General features: G+C 43.2%; 1 protein-coding gene across 1 annotated transcript in view; it reads right to left on the minus strand.

The window, feature by feature from the left end:
• Window positions 1-20,000, minus strand: part of NUP214 (nucleoporin 214) — a 104,547-nt gene that overhangs the window by 39,234 nt on the left and 45,313 nt on the right. Inside the window, exons 14-20 of the mRNA XM_085853471.1 lie at window positions 17,302-17,475; window positions 16,752-16,843; window positions 10,935-11,018; window positions 9,547-9,777; window positions 3,504-3,603; window positions 369-411; window positions 145-193 (exon numbers count right to left, since the gene is read on the minus strand). Of these exons, the coding sequence (XP_085709597.1) occupies window positions 145-193; window positions 369-411; window positions 3,504-3,603; window positions 9,547-9,777; window positions 10,935-11,018; window positions 16,752-16,843; window positions 17,302-17,475 (773 nt within the window). The remainder of the gene's footprint in view (window positions 1-144; window positions 194-368; window positions 412-3,503; window positions 3,604-9,546; window positions 9,778-10,934; window positions 11,019-16,751; window positions 16,844-17,301; window positions 17,476-20,000) is intronic.

Raw genomic sequence — 20,000 nt, forward strand, 5'->3', positions numbered from 1 at the left:
CAAGTCTTCCCTGGAATGGTTGAAATATAAATGCTTGGCAGTCAAGGAAAAATCATTTTGCAACCGATTGAGTTGACCTCTGACCCCTGAACAATGCTGAAAATGACTACAATCCAAAAAAATTTCTGCGGATTCACAACTCACCCATATCCCGACTGGCCGTTGTCATTGGCTTGGACACAGAGATCGTACTCTGCAAACAAAGCAAAATTACTGGGATAGGTGAATCATACAGGACAAAATGTGATCAAAGGAAACTGCAAGAAAACCTCGTGATGATTTCAGAACATGCTCAAAACAAAGTTTCAGTAAGATGTTGTGTGTTGGAGTAACATTTGGCTGCTTATGCAGATTAAACAAGAACTCACTTGCTTCGTTGAAAGATTCTTTATGACATGCGGGGAAGTTGTGCTGTCAAAAGGATAACAACATGTATCAACAAGTTGGTTCATAAACAATATTACAATATGACAAAAGAAAAGCACAACAAAGCCCATGACAACTACTGTCACGATCTGTTTTACCACCAATATATCATGAAAAGCAAGCAAACGATTTTGCAAAGCACAATTGTGACCATTTATCACAATATAATTATTACCTCCGCCATTGAAGGTGGATGGTTATGTTTTCACTCCTGTTTGTTTGTTTATTTGTTTGTGAGCAGGATATCTCAAAATGTTATGGACAGATTTGGATTAAACCTGGTGGGCAGGTTCGGTATGTGACAAGGACTAATTGATTCGATTTTGGTAAAGATTTTGATATTGTAATTTTTCTGTGATTCTTCACCATTAAGAGATGGGGCCAAAAACTGGTCATAATTAGTGAGACAATGTCAAGGAAATAAACTACCTGCCTGGAGCATATAAGTTTCAGAGAGGTTGCTGAAATAAGGATTTATTGGCAAATTTCGGACCCTTCCCTTACCGTACCTTCGTATACTTCTGTGATTACCCTTTCAATCCCCACTTAACCTCTGTTGTCAAAGAAAAACAAATTAGACACTCTAAAAAACACAATGGAAGGGTACTAAAACATGAAGCACTTGGGCAGAAAAAAAAAGAGACAACTACAAGTTTTTCTCCGATCTGGATGCACGTCGTGCTGGCCACTGGAAATTGAGCTTCAGATGGTCGTCACTGGAAAAGCAACTACAATGCACTCAGTGGAAATACTCATTCACACCGTTGTTTTCTCTTGGTGCCAAACCACCCAAGAATGTGTTAACCCATACTGGTGCTAACCTATAGTGTCGCGTGGTCATGGTGTGAGTACACATAGTCCTGCACCAAGTTTTTTTTAATGTACTTTTCCTTGTGAGATCAAAGTTGAACTCATCCGAGACATTCACAATATGAAGCTCTGTTTTGGCAAATTTGGCAATTCTAGCTGCCCTCGTTATCCAGTTATTCTGCTGGACAATGAACACAAATTCACGGGTGGGAGGAATGCAATACCCTCACGCCCAGCCTACGGCCATGGCATGAGCCAAAATGGCACGCTCCCCATCACGCGATTCAAAAATACAAAATTACTCCATATAGGGGCTCCTTCTCCAAATTTTAATGCTTGTGCCAAATGTTATAGTTGCTGTTGCACATGTGCATAAGCATATCAAACGAGGTTTGTTTTGGTTTTTTTGCTTGGTAGAAATACAAGGTCAAGGCTCATGAGAGAGCTACAACACTGAATGGATGGGGACGCAACAGGACAAGAGGAACAGTATAGGAGAGGGGGGGGGGTGTGGGAGGCCAACATCAGGGTTGGAGGACAAAATATAGTGAGACTTGGACAAATAATGTGTGGGGAGGAATAAGGGGTAGAGGAGGACACATTCAGTGGACAAGATGGACACAGATGCAAACTCTCAGGAAATAAAAACTGGAAATATTAAAGGAGTCGGACTTGGGAGTGATTGGGGGGGGGGGGGAGGGGGATGATTAACAGGAAAAGAAGAGATCATTGTTTTGGGTTGGGAATGATCTGAGATAGTGGTGAAAAGCAGTCCTCAATACTCAAGAATGACATTGAAGATAATGTGGAAGTTGATTCCACAGGCAGAATTTTTACCCTCGCTGAAGGAGAGGGTATTTTATTTGGGTCTGTTTGTTTGTCCATCTGTTTGTTTGTTTGTTTGTTCACAAATAACTTGTGTTTTCTCCGCAACCCCTTGTGGGATTGAGACAAAATTTTCATCATAGGTGCAACTATTCATGTAGAATGTTTTCATGACAATTATGATGCAATAGGTCATGTGATTCGGCAGCCATTTTGTTAAAGAATAAACATAAAAAATAAAATAAAAACCTTCTCTGAAGTGGCTGAACAGATCGAGGTGAAACTTCACACGTATGAACGCCTATCCATAAGGAACAAAAGGTTCACACATATGATGTCATAGGTCAGATGGTTTGGCAGCCATATTGGATTTACCCTAAAATCTATTTTCAAAAAAAAATCTTCTTCTCCAGAACGGCTGGACAAATCGAGGGGAAACTTCACACAAATGTTCCCCAAGCCATGGGTGTACAGGTTTGTTGAGGAATAATTGATAGGTCACATGGTTTGGCTGAAATATTGGATTGAATAAAATATTAAATAATGTTTTCTCTGGAAACTCTTAATCAATTGACATGAAACTTCACATTTATGATCTAGTATTGATGAGGAATACATGTTTTAAATTTCAACTTGATCAAAATGCATGGTCTGACAGCCACAATTATTTGATTTTTTGATATAGGTTCTTTTTTTCTTTTCTTTTCTTTTTTTTGAATCAGTCTCACTTGGCTGTGCCTGGATGGGTTTGAGGGTAGAGGAGGAGCAGCTGAAATGTGAATCCTATCCAGGTTTCTCCTGATGACTCCATCTTTGCTTTTTGCTGGTTTGGGGCCCTTCTGATGACTCCAATGCAGAACTGTACTTATTTCGTCTTCCATTTGATTTGAATTGAATTTATTCTAATACCATTCTGAATTCAATTGAATGATAAAAAAAAAACGTTATGGGTCAGGGTCAGGCGTCCAATCAAAGCGGGACGTCTTGGTACCCGGTCATCACTGCCAGCAGTTATAAAGTGGAAGTTCTAATTATGCCTTATTAATTACGTAACACACCGATACAGAAACACCTCACAAAATACACCACACAAAACAAGTCCAGGTGAGGGTCTGCAATCCCTAATTGGTCTTTTTTGTTTGTTTTTGCCTTCCCAGTGTTGTTTGTTTCATGCTCGAGGCTCTTAAATGCTGTGTGTCAAGCAAGGAAGCAGCACTTAACGTTGTTTAAAAAAAAAATGAAAAAAAGTCTTTGGCACGACTCAGTTTGGGTTTGATCTCCTGACTTCCTCGACTCAAGTCAGACATGGTTAACTAAATGCCAGGCAGAGGGCATGACTAATGTTCCTCACAGAGGAAAACAATTTGAAGTTGATCCTGTGACTGGCATATCAATTTAAATAGTGCAGTCAAAGAAAGAACTTACTTTCTAATGCTTCATACCTGGACAAAGGAGGGGAAGTCGAGAGGTCTTTCACATTAACAACCTTGGGGACGGCTTTAAGTGCAGTCTCTACGCCAATACTGACTTGACTGTCGTCACCTACAACAACAACACATGAATAAAATGAGAACAAAGATAAAGTGTATTATTAAAACATGACAAAAAAACAAAAATTCTGCCAGGAAAGTTTTGCAGTTATTTATTCTGCAAAATGAGCAAGATTAGAGAGAAACACAGCAGACTATCTAAAGAGCACAGCATGCACAAATCGAGCGCATTCAAGCATTTCCGCGAGGCCTGCACTGAATCACCAATTTCAAAAGAACCTCCTCAGACACTAAACCAACCACAATCAATGACCAGCCAAAGCATTAACAAATGCTAAGTGCCTGGCTAACTACCCGTGTCATGTGGAAAACAGAAAATGTGAGAAGCTGCAGCAGCTTGTCGAGGTGGAAAGGACGTTAGAGGTTGCGGAACGAGGGTGTGCCCCAGTATCGACCATATACAGTCGGGATGAGTTCCTCGACAAAGTTGAGGAGCATGCAATGTCTGGAGATGTGGTTGGATGCAAAGCCATTTGAGGAACTGCAGTGCAAAGGAAGCAATCAATTGTTCAGAACCAATTGAAACTGTTCATTCAGAGAATCACAAATTGATGAACCAATCACCAAATCCACTCTCAAATGCTGTCATTTGAGACGTTGGATGATTTCGTGGGAATGGAATGGAAAAGGGGAATGCAAAGTGGATGGCATACGATTCAATAACAAATGGGATAAAGATTTTGGAGTACCACCAAGACAGAACGAGTGTTTGACACAAAGGGTTTTTTGGAGGTAAAGTCACCCCACATTAACTTTAACCCTCCCTTCTTTTTCATTTGAAAAGCTGTTGTGTTACAAATGATTCATCCAGGAAAATATTTACGGATGCTTTGTAAGCATAAAGAGAGTTTATATGGACTGAAATCGGCCAATCGTTTAAATGCAAGTACATTTGGAACGACACCTCTGGTCTACTATTTGGTTTCACATTTCATGATCTGAATGATGCATAAGAATATCCAATCTACATTTTTCCATTTGAAGGAAAATACTGCAGAATAGGGAAAAACAAGAGAGCAGATTATAATATTGAGAAATATAATGTGGAAGGCAGAGGATGGTACATATAAAAGGGAAGATCAACCAACTTTACATCAAAAATATCCTGTTCTCTGCTTGGCTTCTCCAACCACGTTCTCGTCAAAATACGAATCTGTATGACTGTTGCTAAAAATCTTCCGCAGCAATACAGATTTTTTTTTTTTTTACTCAGGCCATCTGGCAGGGACTGCAACACATCCTCTCACAAAATAATTGGTTTTCCATGTCTTCTGAATCCGATTATGAATCTTCCTGTGAAAGAAGATTGGACACAGATGCAAACTCCTCCGTCAAAGGGCGGAGGAGCACCTTGTGAGCCAACAGCCATCCATATCTAGTGCCCAACTGTGTCTGCAGACGTCCTCCTGCAGTTGGGTTACTTTTTATTAGCAGGTTGGTCACAGGATTTGCACTCCGGCCACCGCAAAACCTTCATTCCGCAAAACACAAAAAATCTGGAAACCCACTCCATGGGAATACCTCTTGTGCAGCTTCCCTTCGCAGGGCAGCACACCGGATGACGGGATTGGGGCAAAGCCTTCGGGACCCCCAATCTTTGATGATAGGAGGGAAACCACGGGGTAACATTCCCGGGTCAGATTGTGGGAGAGTGTGGCAGAGTGGTGCTGAGGTGTCGTCCACCAGACGGCAGTCTCCTTGGGATAACCTGAGGCAGTCCCTTCGGGTGGGTGCCTGGAATGTCCTATCCCTAAGAGAGGATGATCACCTGTCTCTGTTATCATCTGAGCTCAAGCATTTAGACATTGGTATTGCAGCACTCTCTGAGGTTCAGAGACCAGATTGCGGAGAGATAATGGTGGGTGGTTATACCTACGATTGGTCTGATTGATCTGGTGGTAACCATACTCAAGGAGTTGCTGTAGCTGTGTCCAATAAGCTGACCCCAATGATAATTGAGGTAACACCGGTCAACGAGCGTATTATGAGATTAAGGATTCGTCACTCCTTAGGTGTCATTTCCCTGGTCTCTGTCTATGCTCCGACTGAGGCGAGTGATCTCACCGTGAAGGATGCATTCTACGCCACGCTCGAGTCTGTGGTTGATCAGTGCCCCAGACGAGATACACTTCTAGTCTTGGGGGATTTCAATGCATCGACTGGAACTGATAGGGATGGTTATGAGACATGTGTTAGTCCCCATGGGTCAGGAACTATGAACCAGAATAGCACTAAGTTCCTTGACTTTGCAAGAAGTCATGGACTTAGGGTGGCCGGTTCATGGTTTCAGCACCCACAAGCTCATCGCTGGACTTGGTATTCCAATGCTGGCGGTGTGGCAAAGGAGATTGACCATTTCCTTGTTGATGGTCGCTGGAGGATGATCCAGAACTGCAGGGTCTACCGGAGTGCTCATTTCCTCAATATTGACCACCGGCTTGTTGTAGCAACTCTAAAGCTGCACCTTAAATCCAGGAGAATGGTACCATCCCAGCCTAGGCTGGATGTTGGCAAGCTCAAGGATGAGAGGGTAGCTGAGGAGTTTGCAAACAGGCTGAGTGGACATTTGGGGGGTCTGGGTGCTTTGTGGGGTCCTGAAGAGTTGTGGAGTGCCTTCAAGACCACCGTCCTTGATGTTGCCGGTGGATGTCTTGGAACTTACTGCAGGGCAAAGAAGAATTTTGTCTCTCAAGGGACACTGGATACCATTGACCAGAGTCGCAGGGTCAGGCTGAATGGCAGAGCTGAGCTGTTCAGGGAGCTGAGGCGTAAAACTGTACGTGCACGAAGGGTGGACAAGGAGGCCTATGTGCGAGGAATCTGTGAGGGGGGAGAGCATCACCTGTGGATAGGTGATTCTCATCCCGCTTCGAGGGGAATTCGCGCATTGCGTTCATCCAAGCCCATCCCTCGGAGCACTGCAGTTAGAGCAGAGAGCGGTAGGCTCTTGACAGAGGAGTCTGAAGTGAAGCCCACTGGGCCGGTTACTTTGAGCGGTTGTACCAGGCTGATCCACCAGCTGTCGAGTTGGACGTCAAGGGTGTTACAATCCCTATGGCTGACCCTCCAAATCAACTGTGGTCCACCTTCGCTTGTGGAAACACGGGCTGCGGTGAACCGGTTGAAATGGGGTAAAGCTCCAGGGATCTGTGGCATCCATGCTGAACTTCTCAAGGCTGGTGGAAATGCTGCACTTGTGTTGTTGCATGCAGTTTTGTGCTCTGCCTGGAACACAGGCATCATCCCAACTGATTGGAAGAGGGGCCTTGTTGTCTCTCTCTGGAAAGGGAAGGGTTATCGCCAAGACTGCAACAACTACCGAGGGGTGACGCTGCTCTCAGTGCCGGGCAAGGTCTTTGCTCGGATAATTCTTGATAGGGTTCGCCACCATCTGCTTGAGCACCAGCGTCCAGAGCAGTCAGACTTTACACCAAATAGGTCAACGATTGACCGTATCCTTGCTCTTCGGGTCCTCACCGAATGCAGACGAGAGTTTCGGCAGGAGCTGCTTGCAGCCTATGTTGATCTCTGTAAAGCGTTTGATTCAGTGAATCAGGATGCCCTCTGGAGGATTCTTGGTCTTCGTGGGGTGCCACCAAAACGGATCGATCTGATGTCTGAACTCTACTCTGGTACTGAAAGTGCTGTGAAGTGTGGTGGTACCATCTCTGACTTCTTTCCAGTTGTTACTGGAGTTCGTCAGGGGTGTGTACTGGCACCCACACTTTTCAGCACTTGTATGGACTGGATTCTAGGGAGGATGTCGGAAAGATCAAGCTGCGGTGCATTGTTTGGGAATGTCAAAATCTCGGACCTTGATTTCACAGATTATGCAGTCATCTTTGCAGAGACTTTCGATATCCTTTTGGGGGCCCTCGAAGTGCTGAATGAGGAGTCGGAGCAGCTGGGATTATGGGTTTCTTGGGTCAAAACTAAGTTCCAGGCTTTCAATGACATCTTGGATGCTGCCGTCCTGCCTGTGTCTGTTTGTGGTGAGGATGTTGAGGTCATGGAGAGATTCACTTACTTTGGCAGTGATATTCATGTCTCTGCTGGCTGTGAGTCAGAGGTCAATAGATGTCTGGGTCGGGCCTGGGGAGTCATGGATTCACTGTATCATGGGGTGTGGCGCTGCCGGCTCCTGTGCGGGAGGATGAAAGTCCGAGTCTTCAGGTCCTTGGTGCTTCCAGTCTTGCTCTATGGATGTGAGACTTGGACTCTGACCAAGGATCTGAGACGGATACTTAATTCCTCTGGTACCAGATCTCTTCGGAGAATCCTTGGCTATCGCTGGTCGGATTTTGTGTTCAACGAGCAGTTGCTGAGAGAGACTCGGATGAGATTTGTTACCTGCATAGTCCGTAAGCGTCAGCTGCGGCTGTATGGACATGTGGCTCGTTTTCCTGATGCTGATCCTGCTCACCAGATTCTCTCAGCGAGGGAGTCTCGTGAGTGGAGGAGGCCAATGGGCCGACCACGTGCCTCGTGTTTGCAGCAGGTTGACCGGCATCTCAAGCTGATGGGGATGGGCCTGGCATCTGCCTGGGGGATGGCCAGACGGAGGCCCTGGAGTACCGGTGGAAAGTGGACGCAGCGACGCGCTGTTCTGGCACATGCCCCCATACCTGACCTGACCTGTGAAAGCGTAGTCTGTGTCTGTGTGTCTGTCTCTTATCTGCAGCTGCTTTTGCCATTCGACTGACACGTCCTGCAGCTATTCTATCTCCATCTCTTCATTTATATTATCTTTTATGAGGAATCCTTTACAAGTGCTGTCATCATAAATGCCATCCATGTTTGAAACTTACACTACCTTCTACTTGTAACAATTCCAAATCAAACGTGATTTCTGTTATTAATAACCATGCCTCTCAGCACCACGATCTGCTTACTTTCCACCTTTTCAGTTTGACAATTCACTCAAATCCCATTCCTATTGAAACTCTTTCAATCTCCTCTTCTTAACCCTCAGCCATGCCATCTCCTGGGCCGACCATATAGCAAAGTTGACCTCCAAAGTCAGCTACACTTGGGGCATCATCCTCCACTGTTCCAAGTCTTTCCTTGAAAATTCAGAACTGCTCACGTCTCCAAGGTCCTTCTCCTTAGCTCAATGAAGCACTGCTCTCCTCTATGGGCTGGCACCACAGCATCACACCTGTTTATCCTAGTTTCTGTGGAATCTAAAGTTTTCAACATTATAGGAATCCGCTGCGTTAAAGCTGAAGCACAAGGTCTGTTTCCCTCACATTGCAGGCAAGTCTGTGGCCTCTATTTTATACTTCCACTCCACTGGTTTAGTTCCTTTTGCTCTCTGACACACACACACACACACACACACACACACACACACACACACACACACACACACACACACACACACACACACACACACACACACACACACACACACACACACACACACACACACACACACACACACACACACACACACACGATGTATGTGTTCTTACAGTAACCCAGTCATGGTGAAAAAAAAAAAAATTACAACATACAGGCTGACTGCACACATGTATGTTGTGATTCCTCACTTCTTCAAAATACAGTATGGAACCACCTTCCAGAGGCAACTCTATCCCACTCTTCTCTTCAGGGTTTCAAGTTGGCAATACACCACCACCCCAGCTCATCCTCCATTCCATACCTGTAATCTTCCTTTTAGCATTAACCTTCTCCCCACCAAACGCTCCTCCCCAAAAACCCCACCGCATCTACTTTCACATTGCTCTGTTTCCTTCCTTCTTCTTTATCCTCCTTTACAATTCATCCCTTTGTTACACAAACTTGTTATCTTATCGTCGATGGTGCTTCCTGATACACTCTATCACCTTGCTCTTCCATGAGCCGAGACTGTGTGCAAAACAAAAGATGACAAATACATTGGGAATGGGAGTTGGGTGAGCTTTACTCTTACTGGTTGGATGGAAAACAGAAGTTGTGCGGGTGAGAGGAGCATGGCGAATTGTCGCAAAGGATTGGCTCGGAACATTGTTCGAAAAAAACGCGGCGGTGGACACCAACAAAGACTCATCACCAGCAGTGTCTGAAGGCAGCTGTTCTGCAAGTCCAACTGACGATACAGAACTTATATCCTCCGCATCGTTGTCCTGGTACGATGATAAGAATGCTGAACGTGACAAGTTGGCTGGAATGAAAAACGTCATAAATACACATTTGCTGGACATGCAAAACTCCTTCATCCAAATCAATAACATCTTGGCTCAATGAGCAGGTTAAAGTCAGCATGCTACAAATAAAAAAAACTTTTTGCTTTTCCATTCAAATGTTCTGACAAAAGACATAACCTTCCACATATTCCTCATTCTCCGTTATCTACTCTGATCACAAACTATCCCGCAAAAGGTAAATAAGAAACATCAAGGATAAGAGAACGCTATCCACCATTACCACACACCAAGGAAATTTTGAGTGTCAAAAGCTGTGCAAACCCTGCAGACAGAAACATGACAGCATCACCTTGGGCTCCAAAGAGATGCAGGCCAGGCCAAGGCCGTTAAAACAGGGGCCTGTCGTAAACCGTTCAACCCTACTAATGGAGACGAGGTACAAGATAATTTGTCACTTTACGAGGTCTGTATTACAGCAATATCCGACAGGATGCTGCAGAGGTAGCACACTTACATTTGAGCGGTCTATTCTTGGTTTGTTTCGTGATGCTACTATAAGCTGTCAGTCTGGTGCTTCGCAGATGACAATGAATGTGCCATCCCTTAGATAGGTGTTCAGCTGTGGACCCACCTGATAGCATTATTTGGCAGATGTTAAAAAAGAAAAAAAAAAAAAAAAAAGAGTAGGAATATTATTGCTGGCATCCTGGCCAAATTCCAAGTTCCTGCCAAAATGTGGGTAACAAGTTGCTCAGATATTCCTTGATACAAGGTTACACTGTTTGCTATTTCAGCACAGTTGCTGTGTTGTCAACAGTTCCTACTATCAACAAATCCACAAGGCCAGATGCGTTCGTAAACCTAAGATATGTCGAATTGACGGTTCATTCCAAAAGAAGAATTACAGCAGCAATAATATTGTTATGGATCTGGTAAAGTGAGTAAAATGGGGGTATCGATTATAAGTTATTTCATAGTACGTGTTTCGTTAGATACATTCCCCCCAACCAAGTTTGTGTCACTAAGTCCCACTTTGACACATGGTAAGTTGACCAAGTTGACACATGGTAGAAATACTATGATCGGTACTGCACCATCCTAATTCGGTTCAATAAACCAATGAGTCAGGAGATGCCCTGTTTGGAAAAATAGTGAGAAGTAAACGATTCCTTACCTGGAGCTGTAGCTTTCACGGGAATGGTAGTTCGACGAGAGAGAAATGCTCGAAGTTGAGCCTGTCGCGTCTGGGCCTTCTTGTCTAAAACAGGCAGAAGTATTTTGTTATTAATGTGATGCATCTTCAGCTCAAACCACAAGGAAATATCTCCCTCCCCTTTTTTTCCTAAGAATGAATGTTCATGCAGCATTAGTCAAAAAGAAGGATAAAAATTAATTCTTTATTTTTTGATCATCGATTGTTCCACATATGATTTCTGTTCAAGCTCTGCTATCAACCTTGGATCAAAGATATTAGTCGGCATGTATAATCGGAGGATATTAGAACATGAGAAGACAATGTAAAAACATGTGGGAAATGGTATTTGAACCTGAGTTCATCACATTCATGAGCCAGGGGTTCAGATTAGAATGCTCTCGGCCAACATGTTTTAAATGTCTATCAAAGCCACGTATTAACATGCTTTCATTTCTGCCCCGGGGTAACTTTTACAAAAATCATCCCCCCAGTCTTGATCCGCATATTTAAACAAGTGAACCATCAATGAGAGCATAGTTCTGCATAGCAATAGCATCTCAAAGTGGGCAAATTATGGGAGTTATGAATTCTGAGAGTGGGTGCGGCATCTCCAAGTATGCATGAGACAGCAGTGGCACAGAATAGTTGTTGAGTGTCACAATATGTACTGATAGGCGATGTCCATTGTCTGACAGTATTGTCCCTAGTGACCCGATTCACCAGTCTCAATTGGTACCAAAAAAGTAACATTAATAATAAAATAACATAAAAATAAAAATAAAAATCGAGCCTCATACAAGAGTGAGGTTTTCAGGTCAATAGAAGGAACTGTTGAGAACAAGAAAAAGAGCAATCAGAGATTGCAGACCGTCACCAGGACTTGCTTTGTGTGGTATATTTTGTGTGACATTCGTGTACTGGTGTGTTATGCGATTAATAAGAGACAATTAGAACTGCTACTTTATAACTGCTGGCAGTGATGACTGGGTGCCAAGACATCCCACTTTGATACAACCAGGCTTTCATTGGACACATGACCATGACCCACGACGTTTTTTATTATTATTCAATTGAATTTAGAATGGGATTAAAATAAATTCAGTTCAAATCAAATAGGTACAAATCAGAAGGAACCCAGACAAGCAAAAAGCAAAGATGTAGTCATTAGGAGGAACCTGGATAGGATTCACATTTCAGCTGCTACTACTCTACCCTGAAACCCATCCAAGCACAGCCAAGTGAACCTTATTCAGAAAAATAAAAATAAAATAAAATAAAAAAACCCTGATTAAAATATTTCAATTCATCTGGCTGACGAAACCATGTGTCCAATCAAGTTGAAATTTAAAACATGTATTCCCAATCACTACTACATCATAAATGTGACGTTTCACGTCGATTGATTAAGTGGTTCCAGAGAAAACATTAATTAATATTTTTCTTCAATCCAATATGGCTACCAAACCATGTATGTAACCCATCAATTATTCCTAAACAATCTTGTACACCCGTGGCTTGGGGAACATTTGTGTGAAATTTCCCCTCAATCTATTCAGCCACTTCAAAGAAGATTTTTGAAGGTTTTCTTTTTTTTTTAAACAATATGGCTGCCGAATCACGTGACCGATGACGTACGTCATCAATTTTCTTTTCTGTGAACCATTTTATCCTGTGAACCATAACTCACAAAAATTTTCAAACTGATCACATGTGGCATTCTACATCTGCAATTATGATGTCATAACGAAGACACCTATGACATCATAATTGAGACAAGCTTATTCCCCCATGAGGAGTACTTGCTGTGTGCCAAGTTTCAATTTTTACCTTGATGCGGTTTCAGAGATACAGTGGTCCAAAATTTTTCAATTATTCCAAAATGGCTGCCACACCACGTGACCTATGACATCATAATTATCAATAAAACGTTCTTTCTGAGTAGTCGCTCCGATGATGAAAATTTTTGGCTCAATGTAACAAGAGGTTGCGGGAGAAAAACACTGTTGTGCTCGGGTTTGCTAATGCATTACAAAGATAACAAAAAAAAAGGCTTTGGCCAGTGAACTCAAAGTTCAAAGTGAAAGAAGAAGTTTCTTTCACAAAGAAGTGAAAGCAATCCTTCAGGCACCAGGAATCCAAACATCCCATTGGCCTTGCCAAAGGTCAAGATGAGATTTCAAATTAGGCTCAGTTTAAGGAATAGTTTTGAATTTGAGTTAAAAGCTTGCCTCCCTCTGAGTCTCTTGAGCCTTCTGGATCGTCTGGTGCAACTTAGAAATTCTCTGATGACACCGTGTTACTGCACGTGTCATGAGCAGCATCGGCAGTCCAGATCATCGTAGGCAATCTTGGAGAAAGGGTACGAGTTTATTCTGCCAAGGTGCGGCATGTAGTTGAGCGCTGTGCCACAGAGTGCATGAGTGCTCGGATTTCTGGACACAGCATTCCCAAATGTGCACCTGCGTGGCAACAAGCTTCACAAAGCATCTCCAGATGTGAAAGAAGTACCATGACTATAAATTTGGACCAATTTCTCTGATGCAGTTGAGCCTATTTTACCAAGAAATTGAGACTTTCTAATGAACATTTGAGTGTGCCAGTTTACACATCAGGTCAGGTCAGGTAGGAAAGTAGGACATGAGGGCAATGTCCTTTGTGGTCCTCTCGTTGTTGAAATAGCGGCAGTCTAAACTCTTTTTAAATGTATCGACAGGCGGTGATTGAACGGCTTCATCAAGTACGTTACACACATTAACCAGTCGATGAGTATAGAAGACTGCTCCCCTCCTGCAGCAGGTCATAGGCTTGGTCAGTTTGCAGGAGTGACCATGAAGACGAGATCATCCCAAGACTGAGATAAGGCGGTTCTTCAAAAGAAACTTGGAGTTCCCCATGCAGGATCCGGTAAAGAGTGATCAAATCTCGTCTAATTTGTCTATAATCTAGTGAGAAAGGTTGTAGGTTCGATAAGCGGTCCTCATGAGAACCATGCTTTACTTATTACCATCCTCATAACGCATCACTGAACCCGCTCGAGTATCTTTCTATCCTGCTGAAGAAATGGCTTCCACCTTCAAGGACAGCAATGCATAATGGAAGACCTTAGCTTTACCAAACTCCAAGCAAAACCCTTTATTTCACCCAACACACCCACTGTGCATCCGTGTTCCAGGTTTGACTGCGTGAGGATTTTTCCAGAATTAAAAGACACGAGAAGCACCCACTCCCTTCGAGAGTGGTCGGTGGGGGCGGGGGGGTGTCATGTTATTATCTTTTATGATTATTAATACCATAACAGAGTACCCACCGTATAGGCGATCTTATTCCAAGCATGCAACACGTTCCTCTGATACATGGTGTACAGGCAACACCTATTGCAGAGACACCACCATTTATTTGTGTGGTGTATAGGCAACAGACCGCTACGTCGATCATTCCCGAAAATAAAACAATAACCTGGGATACGTATATGAAGCAAAAATATGCGTACCACTTACCTGCATATACAATACATCATGGTTATTATATAGCTCAAATAATTCCAATTGCATTTCCCAAAGGAAGAAAATGCCAAGATGAGCAAAAATATATATATTTTTTTGAAAACTTGATAGACTCAAATGAAACTTGCACAGGCACAACCACAGGGTGGCCTCATGAATTGGTGAGGAGTGGGGGAGGAATGCCCCGCACTGCCTGGGTCCATGAGATTTTCCTGGCAGTGGTTTTGGGATGTGTTATACATTGAAAATCTATGGAGTTATTGGCCTCATGGTGGTTACCCTTCAACTGTAGGATGGCGGCATCACTGCCTGATCCTAAATCCCAATACACACTTTATAGCAGCCTTTGGTGGCCTCAAAACGGACGACAAAGCAAATGTGTGGTCGCTTAAACCCTTGCTCAGATCCTGAAGTACGTACAACCAAAATTTGGGGCCTCGAGGTGCTCCAGTTCAGGCGTGAAAGAATAACATACAAACACACAAACAAACACTTAAAAATATTGATACGATTATGGACACTGGTTAAAATAAAGAGATTGATTATAAAGTGTGCGGCACCCTGTACTGAATATTAACCTATGATGATCACTACAACGGAATACTAGTCTCTGCAAAGGAAAATGTTGGTCTGTTTCAGCGGGTAAGATAAACAACGGATTGGGGAATTGATAAAAACATACTGTTGCCATGGAAAACCAGATGCAGGTGATACATGGAGGGTTAACCCTTCATCAGAAGGGGGGGGGGGGGGAACCTTTAAGTTGCCAAAATAAATTGCGAAAAAAAAATGACATCACATAATTGGGTAGAATGATTTATTTGTTTGATAAGGTTTGTAACCTTTTCACTCGTGAAAGACGAGGATGTAAATGTATTCGGATGTTTATTTAGCGCATGTTATCTCTGAAATGAGATTTTAAAATCCCTTGACATTTCTGGCAGTGTATGTGAGGAGTCTTGAAAGCTGCTTAATTTAAGCCTGCAGTGGAAAAACTGCTTTGTTCAAGAGTTGTAATTTGCCGCTTTTCATTTACCAGAAATCTGACTGTTGGTTGTAAATGAAGGCCAAATTGAATAAAGTTATTATTACCTCCGCCACCGAAAGTTGATGGAGGTTATATGTCTTCACGTCTGTCTGCCTGTCTGTCTGTGCACAGGATATCTCAAAAGGTTATGGACGGATTTGGATGAAACTTGGTGAACAGGTTGGGTGTGTGAAGAGGAAGAATTGATTCAATTTTGGTGAAGATCTGGATCCAGATTCGGACATGAGAATTTTTTAATCCTCCAAGTGATTCTTCACCAATGAAAGATGGGGCCAAAAGCGATATATAGCATGGTATTGCAAAGCGTTTTGGACGGGTCATGACAAAAATTGGTGAATGAGTTGGGTAGGTGACAAGAACAAGCCGATTCGATTTTTCTTGAGGTCCGGATGTAGATCTGGCCCATCAGTAAGGTACAAAACGTAAACTGTTAAGCCTGGCAGAGGTATGTGCTCTACCGAGTGCCGTTCTCGTCTTAATCTTGTGCTCTTCCACAAGCTGCAAAAATAAACAAAATATGTCTGTCCATTTTTCCTGGTGCTTCTCCAGATCACAGTTCCTCTGTTCAGGGCCAATGAAATTGCAAACAGAGCTAAACGGGAAACACCGCTCGTCCGCTCGAAAACCTGAAAACATTCTTTTGCTAACGAGCTCGAATTCCTGAAATGGTCTTGGGATGTTCACCTGCTCCAGGCTGCGGCAGCATATACAGTACACTCCAAGTTTTACCAATCATTTTGGATAAAAAAAAATGTTTAAAGTCATTCATGCGAGACAAATTTGGGCAGAGTATGAGATCCACATCCACAACATGTCATTTATCATTATAAAAGATGTTACATATTACCATGACATGTCTCTGCCTTTAGCCAATGGGTAAAGATAGAAGGGGTGGTGGGGTGGAGTTCTACTGTATGAGAATTTTAGAGGGTAGAGAAGTTGTAAAGTTGTTGACCAATCAGCCAAAAGTATGTCTTATAAAGTTCTATACAACACTTCTACATCCACAAAAAAGGTTCAAGGCTATTTGGAAAAATAAAATAAAAAAGAGGGAAAAACTGATGATAATTAACAATTAATAAATATACCAGCCACTTAAAAGATCTTCATGTTATCTCCAAAATGAAAAAAAAAAATTCTCACCCAACTCACCCTAAACCATGCCATGGATATGCTACAACCACCAATATTAGGGCTTCAATTAAAAACAAAGAAACATACTGTGACAAATATAACAAAAACAACCTTGAACTACTGGGGTAGCATCATGTGATGTGACACCACTGGAGTTGATTGCTTCACGGAGGGCTCCAAGTTCTTCCCAAGTGGACGACATGCTGTAGACAAAAGGTGGATAAGGACTTAAGATTATCAGCCATCACTCGACAACACCTTCAGAGACAACTTGTGCACATTTGTCGTGAATTAGCAGAATTAACAATTCCAGTCCACAAATGTGTTCTCTCCCTGGTGTGTGTATACACACACACACACACACACACACACACACACACACACACACACACACACACACACACACACACACACACACACACACACACACACACACACACACACACACACACACACACACACACACACACACACAAACACAAACACAAACACAAACACAAACACAAACACAAACACAAACACAAACACAAACACAAACACAAACACAAACACACACACACACACACACACACACACACACACACACACACACACACACACACAACTCAGATCAAAGAAAAACAAACTTGTTTGTCATACTTATGTTTAATAATGTCCATACCTGGTTTCAGCCAGGTTGGCAGGGCGATGCTGCACCTGAATTGGCTGCTGGTACAGGTGTAACTGCTTCAACTTTTGAGTGATAGCCTCCACTTGTTGGCGCAGCCCACCCAAAATCGCTTCGTTGTTTTCAAGAGTATGGTAGAGAATTTCCCGCTCAGGAGGGTTCAGTCGCCTTCAATAATATAATACAAAACGATGAAAAAAAAAATTGAAACGAGGAATAAAATTTGCTGTCAAAGCTCAGAATTAAACAGCTGGAGGAAATAAATGTGCTACTACTAACTCCACCGTAGAAACGAAACAAGCAAATCAGATCTTGGTAAAGAAGCACTCATAATGATGAGAATATTAATAATAGTAATAATAATAACAACAATAACAATAATAATGACTATCCAACCATTCAAAATAGCAACTTTTCATAAAATTCAACACAAAGTGCAAACGAGTCAATTGCCTTGGTATTCAAAGATTATGTTACTGAAGAAGAAACACCCAGTTTTATGTGTTTTGTTAGCGCTAAATAATAGTATGAAATATACACTCTGTGTACAAAACATGAGGAACACCTGCTCTTTTCATGAAGTAGACTGATCAAGTGAAAGCTATGATCCCTTATTGATTGCACCTGTTAAATCCACTTCAATCAATGTCGATGAAGGGGAGGAGACAGATTAAGGAAGGATTCTTCTGCCTTGAGACGATTGAGACATGGATCGTGTATGTGTGCCATTCAGAGGATGAATGGGCAAGACAAAAGATTTTGTGCGTTTGAATGGGGAATTGTAGTAGGTGCCAGGTGCACCGGGTTGAGTGTGTCAAAAACTGAAACGTCGCAGCCAATATTCACATGTACAGACCTTTCACACACCTCCATTAAGTCTTTCCCTCATGCGCCTTTTTCTCTCATCTATGTTTTGTCCACTGAGGACGCACAAGCTAAAAGGGCATTACTGACTTGCACCGCCCTCTTGCATCACACTGCACGACACGCTGCACTGCATTTGCAGCTCCCACTCCCACACCGTAGACACCCTCAGTTTCCCTCCCTCCTCCCCCATCCTAAGCGACTGGGTTGCACAGGTCCGTCAACTGCGCCAGGTACAATGAGGTTGCTACACCTCAGCTGTCTCCCCTCTTGTTGGGCTACCTCTACGTTCCGAGTGTGTGTGTGTGTGTGTGTGTGTGTGTGTGTGTGTGTGTGTGTGTGTGTGTGTGTGTGTGTGTGTGTGTGTGTGTGTGTGATGGTGCCTATTATGTACAACATAAGTTAAGATTGTAGAAGTTTATCGGGGTAACTCTGCACTCTCTCTTTTGTAAACATTTGCATTTCTTCTGCAGTCCCAACAAATTCCTTGTTTTCCCCTGCTGTACATAATTATTGTGCCACATAATTTTCTTCGCCTTGTTGAAATAAGTTGTTTTGCTATAAATGTACCCAGCTCGTTTTCATCTTTTCCTCCATTGGTCCAGTATAGTCTGCACGTTAGCCGAGCCAGGAAGTTATACCCCACTAATCTGATTATTAGCCGGTTGTTCAGCTCCGCTCGGTTGCACCTCATACAGTAAGATTAACACAGGTACGTATCAAGAGCATTATTCCTCAATAAGGAGACTGTGTGCATCACAGTTAAATGGTAGTCAGATGGAGGACAATGGGTCACGGAGTTGAATTGTTGGTGTTCGCGGTTGATTAGCGACCCAAACTTATTCGTGTGCGACGGCTTCGATTTCCAGTGAGTCCGGGGAGAACCGGGGAGGGATACCCCCACCCTCACAGTACCCCCACGACCCCAACAATATATATATATATATATATATATATATATATATATATATATATATATATATATATATATATATATATATATATATATATATATATATATATATATATAGTTACGGCTGTGGAAATTCGCAGAACACCATATAGGTCCTTAGATCAGTTATATCGATAAGTGTGTGTTCAGATAGATTTCCCCACCGATGTCTTAGGGATTTATTCGTGTAACCGGGCCGTGAATCTTTGAGTTATCCGTTTTTCTTTTACTATCGTTATTTTGGACCAACCGCCATTACTACCACCACAAAGCACCACCAACCACAACAACCATGATCACCACAACCACCTTCTCGTCAACCGCCAACATCCCCACGGACAACGAACAGCCGCCTTCACAACAACCACCTTAACCACTACCGCCCAACCACACCACCCTCACGACCACCACACCACCCTCATGACCACCACAAACGCCAGCCACACCACCAAAGACGACCACAAAACACCAGCCACGCCACCATAATGCCAACCACACCACCACCGCATTTCCACCTCAGCACGGTTGCGAGAAGCCTGGCATTCATCGGGGGAGAACGGACGACTGCCTCACCCCTCCCCCCCCAACGACAAACACGTGCGGAAAAGACGAAAGCTATGGAGACACAAAAGAAAGGCCCCGTTTCGGTGAGGAAAACGCCCTGCTTCTGGAAGCTTCTAGCGCGTGCTGGAAGAGTGGGGCGAAAGGGAAAGGCGAGGCACCGTGGAGATAAAAGGGCACGCTGAACGCAAGGTCGAGTCGCTGCTGGAGGTTGTGAGGTGTGTGGAGGAGAGAAAAGTGTCATGTCGGAGTTGTGGGCAGTGTGTGTGGAGCCGCGGTAGGGAGCTGGAGAGAGCGGAGCCAAGGCGCGCGGCCT

This window comes from Eptatretus burgeri, chromosome 14 (genome assembly GCF_056783735.1).
Source record: "Eptatretus burgeri isolate ZD-2024b chromosome 14, Ebu_testis_v1, whole genome shotgun sequence".
Classification (NCBI taxonomy): domain Eukaryota; kingdom Metazoa; phylum Chordata; class Myxini; order Myxiniformes; family Myxinidae; genus Eptatretus; species Eptatretus burgeri.